Here is a 14,012-nt window from a genome sequence, read left to right on the forward strand (position 1 = left end):
TGATTTATTTATTTATTTTGTTATAATTCACCTGGAGGACAAATAGCCACTACAAACATTTTTCACTGTTCAATTATGTTTTTTTTAAAAAGCCCCCAACAAATGCTATTGAGAGTACTTAGTCCCTCCTTACTGCTTCCATAAGATTTAGAGTGGCTTAAATTTACACAAAAGAGAAAAGACAGGATGAAAAGAAAAATTCACGTAGCACCTCATTGTAAACTCTGGATGTCACATTACAACAACTACTACAAAAAGTGAAACAAATACTCTATGGGCCGGAGTGGTCGTTTCTTTCCAAGTTTTACTCTGCGTGCAGAAAAATACATATTTTAGTCCTCTCTGAAGGCAGCGTCTGGACGGGTTTAGAAGAGGAATCTGGTATTTGTTTAATCAGCTTTGATCAAAATCCTCATGAATGACCAGATAAGAAAAAAACGTTTCTCTACTTAAAGCGGTGTTGGAGACAAAGATTGATCATTTTCAGTTGGTTGCATCAGGGATGACCACTGACTAGGTGACAAAAGGATCAGAAAAAGTGCGGAGGTGGTTGTTTGGAATCGTTGTTAAAAAAGGTATGTCTTTAAAACACGGACATTTGTTCTGAGGTGATACCAGTCCATTCCTCTCTCTTTTTTCCCTTTTCTTTTCTGTGTGTAAAGACATAAAATCCTCAGATCATTGTGGTTTTGCTACTAGGCAAATACAGCTCCAGATGAACAACAGCATATCCTCTTTTTACTATTCCATCATTTATGTAACAAACATAAGAAGATGAAGTCATGGGCAATGATGAGTACCCGTTACTGCTTTATTAGGATTTCTCACAAATTTGCAAGCGTATAAAATTAGCAGCAAGCATCTCAAAAGAAGCACTCTGCAGGTTCTGTGACATTGAGGAGAGAGAGAGAACACCCATGTTACACCCTTTATAAATATGGGTTGCTCTAATACATTCTGTTATCCTGAATGTTATTGTCGGAAAGTGTTAGTCGTGTTCCATGTGCCCCTTTTTAAATTTCAGGACCTGCCCCTCCAAAGGTCTCTGCACGTCCCTGCTAAGGATGTGTGGTCATTCCCTACCCCTAAGCCTAGGATTGTGGATATTGCTACCAGGGGAAAGAGGAATACTACCTTCCTAACTTTATACCTATAACAAGACAGATGGAGGAGGAAAAAGGGTGGGGAACAAATAAGAGGCTTTTCAAAGGACACGAAAAAACCACAGCAGAAGATTTCATCAAACGCTGCAAATAAAACTAAAAATAGATCACCACCTCCTGAGTCTGAATCACATGAAGAAGATTTATTGAAAGAGGTGGGGCCATAAATGCTCGTTTCCCTATGTGTGGTGTAAAGCCAGCCTCCAGGCTCCAGTCCCACTGAAACTGGTGTTACTTCCGCGCTGGCATCAGTACGGAAGTTCCCTGGTTGTGACTGAGAGGAGCTGCGTTGGTCTACTGCAGAAGTGCGCAGGGAAAGCAGCCTTGAAGTCCGTGACCCATCAAAACGTGAGTGGAAAAACTTTTCCTGTATGGTGAGGTAGGGCTGGGCGCAGTGGTGGACAGTAACGGAGCAAATTTACTTGAGTACTGTACTTAAGTACATATCCAGAGGATTTGTACTTTACTTGAGTATTAGATTTCTTTGTTACTTATTACTCTTACTTGAATACATTTCCAAGACAAATATTTTTACTTTTACTCGAGTAAATTTCTAGGAAGGCTGAAAAGTACTCTTTACTTTCAGGTCTGCTCTTTTTTCTTCTTCCCTAAAATCCTATTGGACACAAGCTGTTTTTGTCAAAGGAGGAGACCTATCACAGTGCACGCTCTCCACTGGGATGTACGGAAAGCGGAAATATGTCAAGCATCCTCAAAACGATACCGCCAAGTAGCCTGCGTTTGTCAAGACAGAGCCGCAACAAGTCAAGACAGAGCCGCAACAATGGCTACACCTGCGTCAGGAGAAGAAAGACAATCCGCTGAGTCGTCTGAGTCTGATAATGAGCCGGACTCGGAGCAGGGACTTTCACAAAATCCTTGGCTGTATCTTAACTCAATGTTTGAGTTCGACCGAGTAAAAAACGAGGGCACAGACAAACCACAGACATTTATTTTCAAATGTTTATTGTTTCCGCCGAAGCAGAACTACGTCTCTGCTTTCAACAACTCAACATTGAATTCTTAGAAAAACAAGAGTTAAAAGATCCTTAAATTAATTTAGGAAAAATATAGTAATTTACTGATGTGGAAAATAAGAAATTTACTCTTACTCTTACTCTTACTTTTACTCAAAGTAAATTTAAAAGCATTTACTTTTGGATAGCCTACTTAAGTACCTTTAAAAGCAAGTACTTTTCTACTCTTACTCGAGTAATATTTTGACTGAGCTACTTTTACTTGTAACTGAGTCAATTTTGACCAGTAGTATTTGTACTCTTACTCAAGTACTGGGGTCGAGTACTCTGTCCACCTCTGGCGATATATCGAGTATAGGCGATGTATCTCGGCTTCTACTCTGTGCGATGTACAAAATGACTACATGAATACATTTGCTTTTAGCCGCGGGCATTAAATTACAGGCTTTTCTCACTCTCTCGTCTCGTCCCGTCTCGTCTCTCCTTCTCTAAGACATAAAACAAGCGCACCCTGTTACACACGTCAGTCACGTGCTGTCGTGTGTGCATTATCATTGGCCCCCGACCAGCTGCTGGTGTCAGCGCTGCTGTCCGGGACCGCCGCTCACTTCCACCCCGCTTTAACTTTCCCAAACTCGCCTGTTTGCGCCGTGAGTTCATCTCATGGATGTATTATAGAAACTGGATTGGAGACTAAAAATGGCCGCCCATTCATTTCAATGCATTCTGCTCAGCCAGCGCATAAGCCGAAAAAATCTCTGACTTCCGGGTTTACTTCCGCATACAGCGGCCCATAGAGCATGCGCAGTTGAGTCACCTCCCATGATGCTCTGGGGCCTCCCATCATGCCCCGGGGCAATGACGCGAGTATTAATATAATATGTATTAATATAATATCTTAATTAATGTATATTATTACATGTATAGCATTACATATATTATTAATGTATTAATATAATATAATTATATAATATATATTAATATAAAACATCCGTGGAATGCACGGACACGGCTGTGACGTCAGCCGTGACGTCACGCCCAGAAAGAGACTTTTCTTTTACTTTTCTGGCCGTTATAAAACATTTTTGACGGATATAAAGTCCATGACTTAAAAATATAGAATACAAAGATTAGTAATTGCCGGGGATTACAGCTGGAGGTGTCCTGTGAACAGTTTTAGAGGCTTCTCTTTTACTATTGCGGTCTATGGGAAAAAAGCTTTCTGGGCCGCATGGGATTTTTGGTTGCAGTACCGCGGTTGGCCACTGAAAAAAATCGGCGCGCCTTCTGAGTGCCAGACCCGGGGGCTGGTTCATCTGCGCGGTTGCTACGTGCAACGGACTCTTTTCAAAGCAAACCGGTTTAGTAAAGACGGGAGGGGATGTTTTCTCCTCGCACAATGCGCCGGCTCTCCGGAGAGCCGAGGAGCCTCTCAGCGCGACACGCGCAGCCGAGCCTTTAGACGGATTTATGGTTCCGCGTTACACCAACGCAGTGCCTACGGCGTAAGGGCGCGTCGCCGCGTAACCTACGCCGTACCGTACGGTGTAGGTTCTGCGTCGATTTAACGCGGAACCATAATCCAGGCTTTTCTCTTCCACAGCTGAGAAACGTCACCTAGTGTTGCTTAAATGTCGCCACATGAAATCAATCACTATCATCGAAACAAAGTCAAACAAGACTATATGACGTCATATTTCTAAAAGTAAGTGAAAGTGATGCAAATTAAAGGAGGAGAGGATGAAACATTGCAGTCCCTGCACCTACAATTAGTCTTAATATAAAGGTGCTCTAAGGGCCGTCCTGCTCAGAGCAGCTCATCCTGGTAAAACCAGGTGAAACCAGGTAAAACCAGGACCAGAACATGTTCTTAGCAGATGTTCTTCAGACGGGGATCAGAGAGATGCAACATGCACTTTCTGTTTTGAAATGACACTTTTTATGTTTGTGCCACTCACTGCTTAGTAACTGTTTAATAAATACAGTTTTGGTAAATTTGACTTATTTGAAAGTTTAAAATTAGCATATATTAATGCAGTATGAACCAGAATGTTTTAATGTAGACATATAGAATCATCATACTGGTGTGATTGTAGCATCAAAGTGTTAATTCAAGGCTAAGGCAAAATATCGAGATATATATCGTGTATCGTGACATGGGCTAAAAATATCGCGATATTAATAAAAGGCCATATCGCCCAGCCCTATGGTGAGGTGGAAGCAGGGTGGAGGTAACGTAAATAAAATATTAAAAATAGACCTGACAAAAAGATACACATGAATTAAAAAATTAAGTAGCAAAATGTCGTTACATCGTAAAAAAAAAAAAAGAGATTGATATAGTATACCGTGTAGCCATATTCCTTAACATATTTAAAGTTAACATCATTGAATCATTATCTTCAGACGAGGGTAGATTAATTATTTTGGTTTTCAAATCGAATAACTCCATTTTCATAGTTTGTAATTTGTATAATTATAATAAAACAACTCAGGGCAAAAACTATGTTTACACAATTATGTATGAAACTTGAAGCTCTTAAATTGAAATACAAGGGAGCACACATGGTTCTTAGAGGAGATTATAGTCATGTGTAGTATAATTTCCCCCCTAAAAAAGGCACGTGTGTATTATAATATAAACTATAAACTATCTTGCTTTTACTAACATGAGGTCTGATGCCATTAATACGCTGCAGGTAGAAGTACAGTAAATGTCATGGTACAGAAACTTGATAAGAATGTGGAATTTTATATGATATTCCTGTCCATATCTTGGTATTTATGTTTGTTAATTTCTTTCCCAAAATGGTAAAAACTAAAACTATATTAACTTTATGGTTTAAACGAGACTTATCAAGTTCAGGAAGAGTCCTTTTGACTAATGCAGAGGGTTTTTCCAGATTCGTGTACCCAGCCCTTTCTCTCAATGTACATGACTTCACATGTAAGGATATTATTATCATGTTTTTTAACTTTGTATGGATAAATAAGAACCATCATCTGAAGAAATCATGGCTTTCTGGACTTAAGGATAAAGGTGGTTTTGATCTACTGCACTTCATGGACTTGAATTATACATTTATGGTCAAATAGCTAAAAGAATGCTTAAAAGCTCCAGAACCATGGCATTTCATCCCCCCACAACATATTCAAGAAGGTTGGAGGTATTCAGTTCTCGTTGTCAGGCAATTATAGTCTCTCAAAGTTACCAGTTAAGTCCAGATTTGATCAACAAGCATTGTTAACGTGGAAACTGTTATTCACGTAATTTTTCTCTGCATAAATCCATCATCTGGAACAACGAATGTATCACTAAAAGGAACAATTCACTCTATTTACAGGATTGGGTTGATACAAATATATGTATATAATATACATTTTAAAGACTTATTTAACTCGTCTGTCTGCTATGTAATACATTTCATTGATTTGTTAGTCATTTCATATTTAAACTTGAGATAGTAGACCTGTTGATGTACTCCAGACATGGAGTTTGTTCCCTGTCTGGAACAAACTCCCAGAAACCCTCAGATCAGCTTAATCAGCTTAAACACAAGTGTATTAAATCCAGGTTGAAGACACACAAATTTTCAGCTGCCTTTTAATGAAGCTCTAAATCTGCAGTTCCAAATCTTAATCCCATTTTAACTACTGATTTCATTTATTGTTCGTATGTCTTTCTTTTTGGTTAAAATTTTAAATCATGCTTTTTATGAATGTTTTAATTTAATTTTCTTTGTAAAGCACTTTGAACCACCTTGTTGTTGCTATAGAACTAAACTTGCCTTGCCTTGCCCTGCTATGCACATAAACTGGTCTGGTCTGCTCTTCAGGAACAACTAGACGGTGAGGTAAATGACGTGTTCTTAACCCTTTGTTGTCAAATATTGACTTACAAAATGGAGCATGGCTCTGTATTATTAGTGATCTGATAGGGTTGTGCTGTAATATATTTTTTTGTGCATTTCAGTTGTTGGCCAAGTCCCGGTCTGTTCCCTCATAGTTAAACAGAATCTACGTATAAGTATAGAAATAGTCTTCAATATCCCTCCCCTACTCCCACTATAGCAGGCAAGTAGAAATTATCCGATTAATCCCATTACTAGAATTAGCAATTCATAGATATACAGTAGAGTGAGTGATAGAAAAATATCACTCAGACTGCTGTGTTCAGTGTTCAGTAAAGATTACAATTGTTAATGATTCTGAGTAGAAGAAGCTGTATTTTATACTAACTAAATAAAAGATTCTGATGACATAAAACACACAAGTGATTAATTGTACAGTACAATAAAACTATTGGAATATATCAACCGCATGACAATCAAACACATTTTTGTGTCTTATATGTTTCCCAGGCAGTTCAGCCAAGAGAAAATGGATCGTCCAACATCCCCGGACAAAATTCACTGTGAGTCCTTTTAATGGATTTGATATTAAAACGGTTTTTAAGCTCACACTTTGTTAATAATTCCTGAGAAATTTAACATGCTGAACTTTTTCCTATTATAAGCTCTTGAAAGTTCATCAGAAGGCCTGACAACTAGTAGTAGTGACATTCCAATGACTGTCTCGTTGGATCCCTCCAGTGATCAGGTTTGTCATTACTTTCAAAATTCCTGTAAATATGAGACGCTTAAGTTGAGGTTCATTCATGTATATCCTTGCATGTTTTCTTAGTAAAAGAATAAAAAATAAAGCTTATTGAAATTAAAACACAGTATACCAATTATTCTGTATTATTTCAGGAACAAATGTAAGAAGAAATTTATAAGAAAACACTATGTTTTGAAAATATTTTCACAATATTATAATATATGTAATGCAAGAAAAATGTAAGGATCAAACGTCACAAAGTTTGGGTACAGTTGAACATACGTGCTCTGGAAATATTTCTTGTGTAGGTCTGAACTTAAATCTGCCAGATAACGAGAGGTTCAGATAACTTTACACAAAACCTTCCTAATTTGGTCGTAGTAGTTGATGATGCTGGCAGCGTTTCACAGGAGGGCTAGGGTTTTTTGCTGACCCTGATCAAACGTAATCACAAAGGTCTGACCTAACGGATGGGTGTGCACGGGTCTCAGTAGTGTTGCACCTTCAGTGTAGAGTTGAGGCCTGTCTCACATCGTCTGGAAGACTGTTCCAGATTTTCAGAACATGAAGCTGAAACGCAGCTTCAGCTTACTTAGTCCTGACTCTGGTGCACCAGCAGGAGACCACTTTCTGAGGTTCTCAGAGTCGGAGTTGGTTCATATGGCTCTAACATGTCATGTATGTAGTTTGGTGCTAATCCATGAAGACACTTGTACACAAGCAAAACTGTTTAAAAGTCTATTCCCTGAGCGACAGGAAGCCAGTGCAGAGACCTGAGAACTGGACTAATATGGTCTTGTTTGCTGGTTCTAGTCAGGACTGGACCAGGATGCAGTACATCCGCAGCTGTCTTACAGCCCAGCGAGCAGGCTGCTACAGTAGTCTAACCTGCTGGAAATTAACACGTCTTTCTAAATCTGGTTTAGACAATATTCCTTTGATTCTGCCGATGTTTTTAGATTATAAAAAGCTGTTGGCTTGTTTAAGTTCAGATACTACCTCAAGATTTCTAACCTGGTTTTTAGGTTCCAAAGAGAGTTGCAACTACCCCTCTTTACATTTAGAATAAAACTTTAAAATGTTTTTTTTTTGTTTTCTAAGGATAAATTCAAGAACATTGAAAATATAAGAAGTACCTCAACCGGTTCAAGGTATGGAAAAGTGTTTTCTGTAATTGCACTAGAAGAATGACACTGATGAGCAGTCATGACTCTTACCTTCATCGTTGTTTTCATGTCTGTAGATTTACATCAGACTTTGATGTTACTGGAAAGCTCGGCAAAGGAGGCTTTGGTCGTGTTTTCACTGCAAGAAAAAAGCTCTTGGACAAGCAATATGCCGTTAAGATTGTCCGTGCAACAGAGTAAGTAATAGTAGGTCTCCACCCCTACGCTGCTTAGAAATTATTTCCATAAAAGTTATGTGCTTGTCTTTTATGGATAAGGATGCTAATATTTCACAAATAGATACCTTACAAGAAGGATGCTTTCAATGTTTCATCAATAAGATTTTCATTTTTTTATTCTTTGATCAGAAAGGCTCAGCGAGAGGCAAAGGCCTTATCAGACCTCCAACACCCGAACGTTGTCAGATACTATGACTGCTGGATGGAGGATTCAAAATATCGAAGCAACTTCGGCTCCGGCTCCAGCTCCGGCTTCAGCTCCAGCTCCTCTAAGTAAGTCTTTTCCCCTCATGAAAGGTAGTTTATTACAGAATGACAACCAAATCCTTATTTTTTTTTCTCTTTTCTGTAGTTCTAACAGTAACTCGCGTCCGCTGTACCTCTATATAATGATGGAATTATGTTGCTCTGAAACACTTAAACACTGGATAAACAAGAGGAATGAGACTCCTCTGCAAGACTCACAGAGAAGAGCACAAAGTCTTTCCATTCTCCAACAAATTGTCAGTGGAGTTGAGTACATTCACTCTAAGAACTGCATTCACAGGGACCTAAAGGTGGGTTTTGTGGTTTTACTCACAAATATAATAGTTCTCCACGACACTCTTACTGTGTTTTCTGTTAAAGGACAGTGAATCTGTGTCAGAGAGGTGTCAGTATGAATTTGTTGAGATTGCATGAGAAAGAGAACCTGACCTGGCCTACAAAACACAGAAAGTAATTAACCTCATAGGGTCAGCAAAGTCATCAGTCCACATTTCATTGAAAAAGTTGAATATTTTGACTATTTAAGTCTTCAGAAATTTAGTGTCAGACTGAACTACCGGTATGTATTTTTTTGTTTTTGGGAAATGGAGAAAGATCCCTGAGCAACCTGCTTCACATGGCTTTTGTGTTTTTTTTGCATTAGTTTCATGTTCTCTGGTTTTAATTGCTGTTCTTACTTTTCAATGACCAGCCCGCCAATATCATGTTTGGAAAGGATGACGTGGTGAAGATTGGGGACTTTGGTTTGGTGGCTACAGAAATTGAGGATGATGACGGCAACCTGATGAAGAGGACAAAAGAACAAGGAACCAGATCTTATATGGCTCCTGAACAAGTGAGACTGTTTACTGAATAATGACACAAGTATCTAATTTTTTTTAAATGCAGGTGTTTGTATTTTTTTAAACTCACACAAAACTACTAAGTTAAAATATTTCAGCAATCCACCTGCCAAGTATCGTTTTACAGTTTAGTTCCAGATACATGCAAAGATCCCTTCACTGAAAATATATGAACTATATTTCTATTACAGATGACCGATACATACGGCCATAAAGTGGACATGTTTGCTTTGGGGCTGATCTTCTTTGAACTTCTTTGGAAAATTTCATCTGGTCATGAAAGAGCAAAGGTGAGTTTGCCATTAAGAAAAGCATGAAACAAAAATAAACAAAACTAGAAAAATAAGAAGATCTTGTAACACAACATGTGGACAAGCCTCCCCCTGAAGTTATGTCAGCCAAAGAGGGGGAGAAGGGTGTGCTAACGTTTTCCTCAGTAAGAATACACATCTATGTTGACAACATTTATTTAATGGGTAAAACAAGGTTGGTTTTTGATGTGAATCTGCACTATAATCACTTTGTTTTCGAGAAATGAAGAACAACATTAGACATTGGTATGTAAACATTTCTTAAGAACTGTATATTTATTAAGGGATCCTAGTTTTTTCACGGTTGTAGATAGCAGCATGTTGTGGTTAGCTGTAGCGAAGGCTGAAGATAGGTCAAGATGGACAGGAAGAGAGGATTGACCCGGTGCTCTCAGTAGAGACGTTTCAGTGGAGCAGCCCTTTTTGAAAACAGACCAGTTTGTATAAAAGGTAATTTTGTGTGAGGAGGTCCATGACTTGGGCTTGGAGGCTTGGGCATCTGTACCGGATGCCTCCTGGACGCCTCCCTAGGGAGGTGTTCCAGGCATGTCCCACCGGGAGGAGACCCCGGGGAAGACCCAGGACACGCTGGAGAGACTATGTCTCTCGGCTGGCTTGGGAACGCCTCGGACTCCCCCCGGAAGAGCTGGAGGAAGTGTCTGGGGTGAGGGAAGTCTGGGCATCCCTGCTGAGGCTGCTGCCCCCGCGACCCGGTAACGGATAAAGCGGGAGAAGATGAGTGAGTGAGTGAGGTCCATGACCTATCAAGAAACTGCTAATCATTCAATAACCCTGAAAGGAAGGGAAGCGGGGAGACCCTGCGTCTGCAGAGGTGGTAGAGGTGTTCTGTTCTGTGACCGTGGTGGGAGGGGACTAGGTGTGTCATCAGGGCAGAGGAACAGGAAACAAAGAAGTGTCGAGACTTAGTGAAGTTGAAGAGAATGAAGAATGGAAAGGCGGATGGTTCTGATGCTGTACTGGTATAAAATATGAGAGGATCTAGCAGAGAAAGGGGAATATTTATCTAAATCAGGGGTCGGCAACCCGCGGCTCTAGAGCCGCATGTGGCTCTTTAGCACCGCCCTAGTGGCTCCTGGAGCTTTTTCAAAAATGTTTGACCTTTTTTTTTCCTTTTTTTCTTTTTTTTTTTTCCTTTTTCCTTTCCTTTTTGATCTCGACATTTAGAAATTTTGACTTTTTTCTCGACATTTCCACTTTTTTCTCGACATTTCCACTTTTTTCTCGAGATTGTACTTCAACATTAATATCGACATTTCCAGTTTTTTCTTGACATTTCCACATTTTTCTTGACATTTTGACTATTTCCTCAACATTTCGACTTTTTTCTCGACATTTTGACTTTTTTCTCAACATTTCTCCTTTCGCCATTTGCCTTCATTCTAAGGCTTATACAAGACTTTTCATTCTTTGCGGCTCCAGACATATTTGTTTTTTGTGTTTTTGCTCCAATATGTCTCTTTCAACATTTTGGGTTGCCGACCCCTGATCTAAATTGTTAAACATCTTGGGTGGCGTAACAGAGGGTTTCAGGTGGAAGTGGGACTGTATCAAGGATCTGCACTGAGCACCGTTTTGTTTCCCACAGTGATGGATAAGAGGAAGGATAGTAAATACATTGATAGAGTGATGGTGGAGCAGTCAGGAAGGAGAAAAGGAGACCAAAGAGGAGATGTTCTGGTTGTTAGAGTGACAGAGGAAGATGCTTCTGTTTGATTTTGCGTTAAATTTTGAAGGGATTCCTTAGTAAACTCTGCTGGGCGAGTGCTCGCACCTAAAGAGAAAACTACAGATATTTAATCCATAGCATAGAAGGAATTTGACATGGACTCTTGTAAGCAGATTAAACAAATATCGTTTAGTTTATAACAAGGTTGATTATAAAAGGATTGCTGTCCATGTAGAGTTGAGTTCTTGTGAATTAGTATTAAAAAAAATAACAATTATATTAAAAGTGATCATGAATAAGTTACCTCATGCTCACATTTAAAATCTTCCATGAGCAGAGTGCTAACTAACCAACTGCAGTTAGCTTCTTTTCTGCATGGTGTCTAATCACAGCAGAATCACATGCAGAAAGAGCCTTTTAAATCTTTTAACCTGTCATTAACTTTTTACTATTTATAGGACATTTCAGTAGAATTTAGTTTAAATGACTTATTAACTAAACAATGTTCTATCTAATCCTTTCTGACTGTGTGTATACCAGTTATTTGCTGATGCAAGAAGCCAGAGGTTTCCTGAAGAGTTTTCACAAACTTTCCCCCAAGAGGTAGGCTGTCCTGTGTTTTTTCTTCAGTAACTGATAAATAAATTAGAAAACTGAAATGTATATGCAGAAAAACCTATATGGAGCTTCGGCCAGAGGATGGATGCTCTTATTTTACAGATATGCAATTCTCAAACAATCTTCATCATTTTTCAGTGTCGAATAATTAAGTTGCTGCTGTGTGAGCAGCCAGAAGACCGACCTTCAGCAGGTGCATTGAAGTTGGAGTTGGAAAATTATGCTGCCTGAAAAAGGGACAATCTCCTGGTAGCTTTTGAAAAGCTAAATGAGCACATGGAGACCGCCTGTAATTTGCAAACAAATTTTGATGGATGTTCTAATTTCTTTGAAAATGTTTTAACAAATTGCACTTTTATGTGCAGGAGATTAAATCATGAAAAATTAGCTTGTGCATGCAATCAGGAAATATGAATTTCAAATTATAACTGTATTTTTAGGCCAACACTGCACAAATATTTTTTAGCAAAACCGTGTTTGAGTATGAAAGGCCTCCTCTACAGTACAGTAGTCTTGGTCAGTTCTGTAGGCTTTTTCTATGCCGGTTCTACTCATGTACTGTAAAAACAATGGATGCAGCGTCAGTTATGTGATTCTTACATGTTCTACTTAACGTGCCTTTGGTGTTATTTGTTAGAGGTCATATTTTATTGTACTGTTGATATCCATTATTGTGTTTTTTTGTTATATGTTAATTGAAACTGTATATTGTAATTTGAAATGTCTTTGCAGTTGTTAAGGGAAAAATGTTTAGACATGCTAAGTGGTTTTGAACATAAAAATTGTATTTACAATTGTATTGTATTCGATTTTAATGTTCCTTTACTAGTTTTTACTAGTGCCTTAATGGTCTTGGGCCTTCTTATTTGTCTGCACTACTTTTACCCTATCAACCCTCGCGGACCCTGAGGTCCTCCGGTGCCTTTTAACGATACCAAGAGTCAGAACCAGGACACACGGGGAGGCGGCATTCAGTTTTTATGGTCCCCGATTGTGGAACAGCCTCCCGGAGAACCTCAGGGCCGCAGAGACTGTTGATGTTTTTAAAAAGAGGCTCAAGACCCATCTCTTTAATCAGGCTTTTAACTGACTCATTTAACTCTTTTACATTTTTTATGCTCACCCCTATTTTTATTGGATCTTACTACTCTGTTTTTTATTAATCTTTAGTTTATCCTGTTTTTATCATATTTTATTTTCATTGTCTTATCTCAATGTTATATCTAAATGTTTTAGTCGTTATTTATGGCCTATTTTATACATTCTACTGTCTTATCTTTTAGTTTTTAATGTCTCGCTTTCTACACATACTTTTAGGATTTTGTGTTATGTTATACTTTTTAAACTCTATTAGTGTATTTTATCCTGCTTTCTTGTAGCTGCTAGTCCCAGTGTGTCCTCATGGGGAGCCTCCATGCTGGGAGTGGCTCTGGCCTGCAGGGGGTGGTCCTGGGGATGGTTCTGGCCTGGATGGTTCTGGAGCTCTGTACCACGGCTTTACCGCTGTGGTGTGGACTCCTCTATCCGTCCGGGCCGGGATGGTCTCTGTGGAGGAAACCCTTGCAGCTGCAGGCTATGAGACCTCCTGACGTGGACGGCTCCCTGTTACCGTTTCCTCACCTGGATCCTCTGTGCTCAGCCATGTCTGCACCGTGTGTCTGCATGTGTGTCTGTGTGTGTAACTTGGGTGAATTGTGGTGTGCTTGTGTCTGTCTGTGTGTGTGGGGAGGGGGACAGGGCATTAATACGTTTTATGTTTATTTGTTTTATGTAAAGCACTTTGTGTTGCATTTTATGTATGAAAGGTGCTTTATAAATAAAGTTTGATTTGATTTAAAAAGGCAAAGAAAGTACAAAAGTTAGGACCCTTCATTGATCCTCAATTTTATTGTGTGGAAACATAATAAAAATCATCTGATCATAGTTGGTTATAGTGTCGGGGAAACACATATTTAACAGTAAACAACATTTTTCACTGTTCAATTATGTTTTTTTTAAAAAGCCCCCAACAAATGCTATTGAGAGTACTTAGTCCCTCCTTACTGCTTCCATAAGATTTAGAGTGGCTTAAATTTACACAAAAGAGAAAAGACAGGATGAAAAGAAAAATTCACGTAGCACCTCATTGTAAACTCTGGATGTC

General features: G+C 39.0%; 1 protein-coding gene across 6 annotated transcripts; it reads left to right on the forward strand.

Moving 5' to 3' along the window:
- The first annotated feature begins 1,378 nt into the window (after positions 1-1,378).
- LOC133464172 (eukaryotic translation initiation factor 2-alpha kinase 3-like) lies at positions 1,379-13,707 on the forward strand. 6 transcript variants are annotated; one of them, XM_061746208.1, is made up of 13 exons: positions 1,379-1,511; positions 5,917-5,994; positions 6,114-6,218; positions 6,506-6,554; positions 6,657-6,739; positions 7,841-7,890; positions 7,983-8,102; positions 8,274-8,417; positions 8,497-8,701; positions 9,103-9,246; positions 9,445-9,543; positions 11,792-11,854; positions 12,008-13,707. In XM_061746208.1, the coding sequence occupies exons 4-13, from the start codon at positions 6,521-6,523 to the stop codon at positions 12,098-12,100; spliced, it is 1,035 nt and encodes a 344-aa protein (XP_061602192.1). In that variant the 5' UTR covers positions 1,379-1,511; positions 5,917-5,994; positions 6,114-6,218; positions 6,506-6,520; the 3' UTR covers positions 12,101-13,707. The 6 variants fall into 6 exon arrangements, with proteins under 6 accessions (XP_061602192.1, XP_061602194.1, XP_061602193.1 ...); XM_061746210.1 differs by having other exon boundaries at positions 5,917-5,989; XM_061746209.1 differs by having other exon boundaries at positions 5,977-5,994.
- Positions 13,708-14,012: the final 305 nt, after the last annotated feature.

This window comes from Cololabis saira, chromosome 17 (assembly GCF_033807715.1).
Source record: "Cololabis saira isolate AMF1-May2022 chromosome 17, fColSai1.1, whole genome shotgun sequence".
Taxonomy (NCBI): domain Eukaryota; kingdom Metazoa; phylum Chordata; class Actinopteri; order Beloniformes; family Belonidae; genus Cololabis; species Cololabis saira.

Bases quoted from the DNA above. Each gene is read 5' to 3' on its own strand.
- LOC133464172 (XM_061746208.1), top strand. From the start codon at position 6,521: ATGGATCGTCCAACATCCCCGGACAAAATTCACT. The intron at 8,418-8,496 runs GTAAGTCTTTTC...TCTTTTCTGTAG, and splicing joins TTCAGCTCCAGCTCCTCTAA to TTCTAACAGTAACTCGCGTC. The intron at 8,702-9,102 runs GTGGGTTTTGTG...TTCAATGACCAG, and splicing joins GCATTCACAGGGACCTAAAG to CCCGCCAATATCATGTTTGG.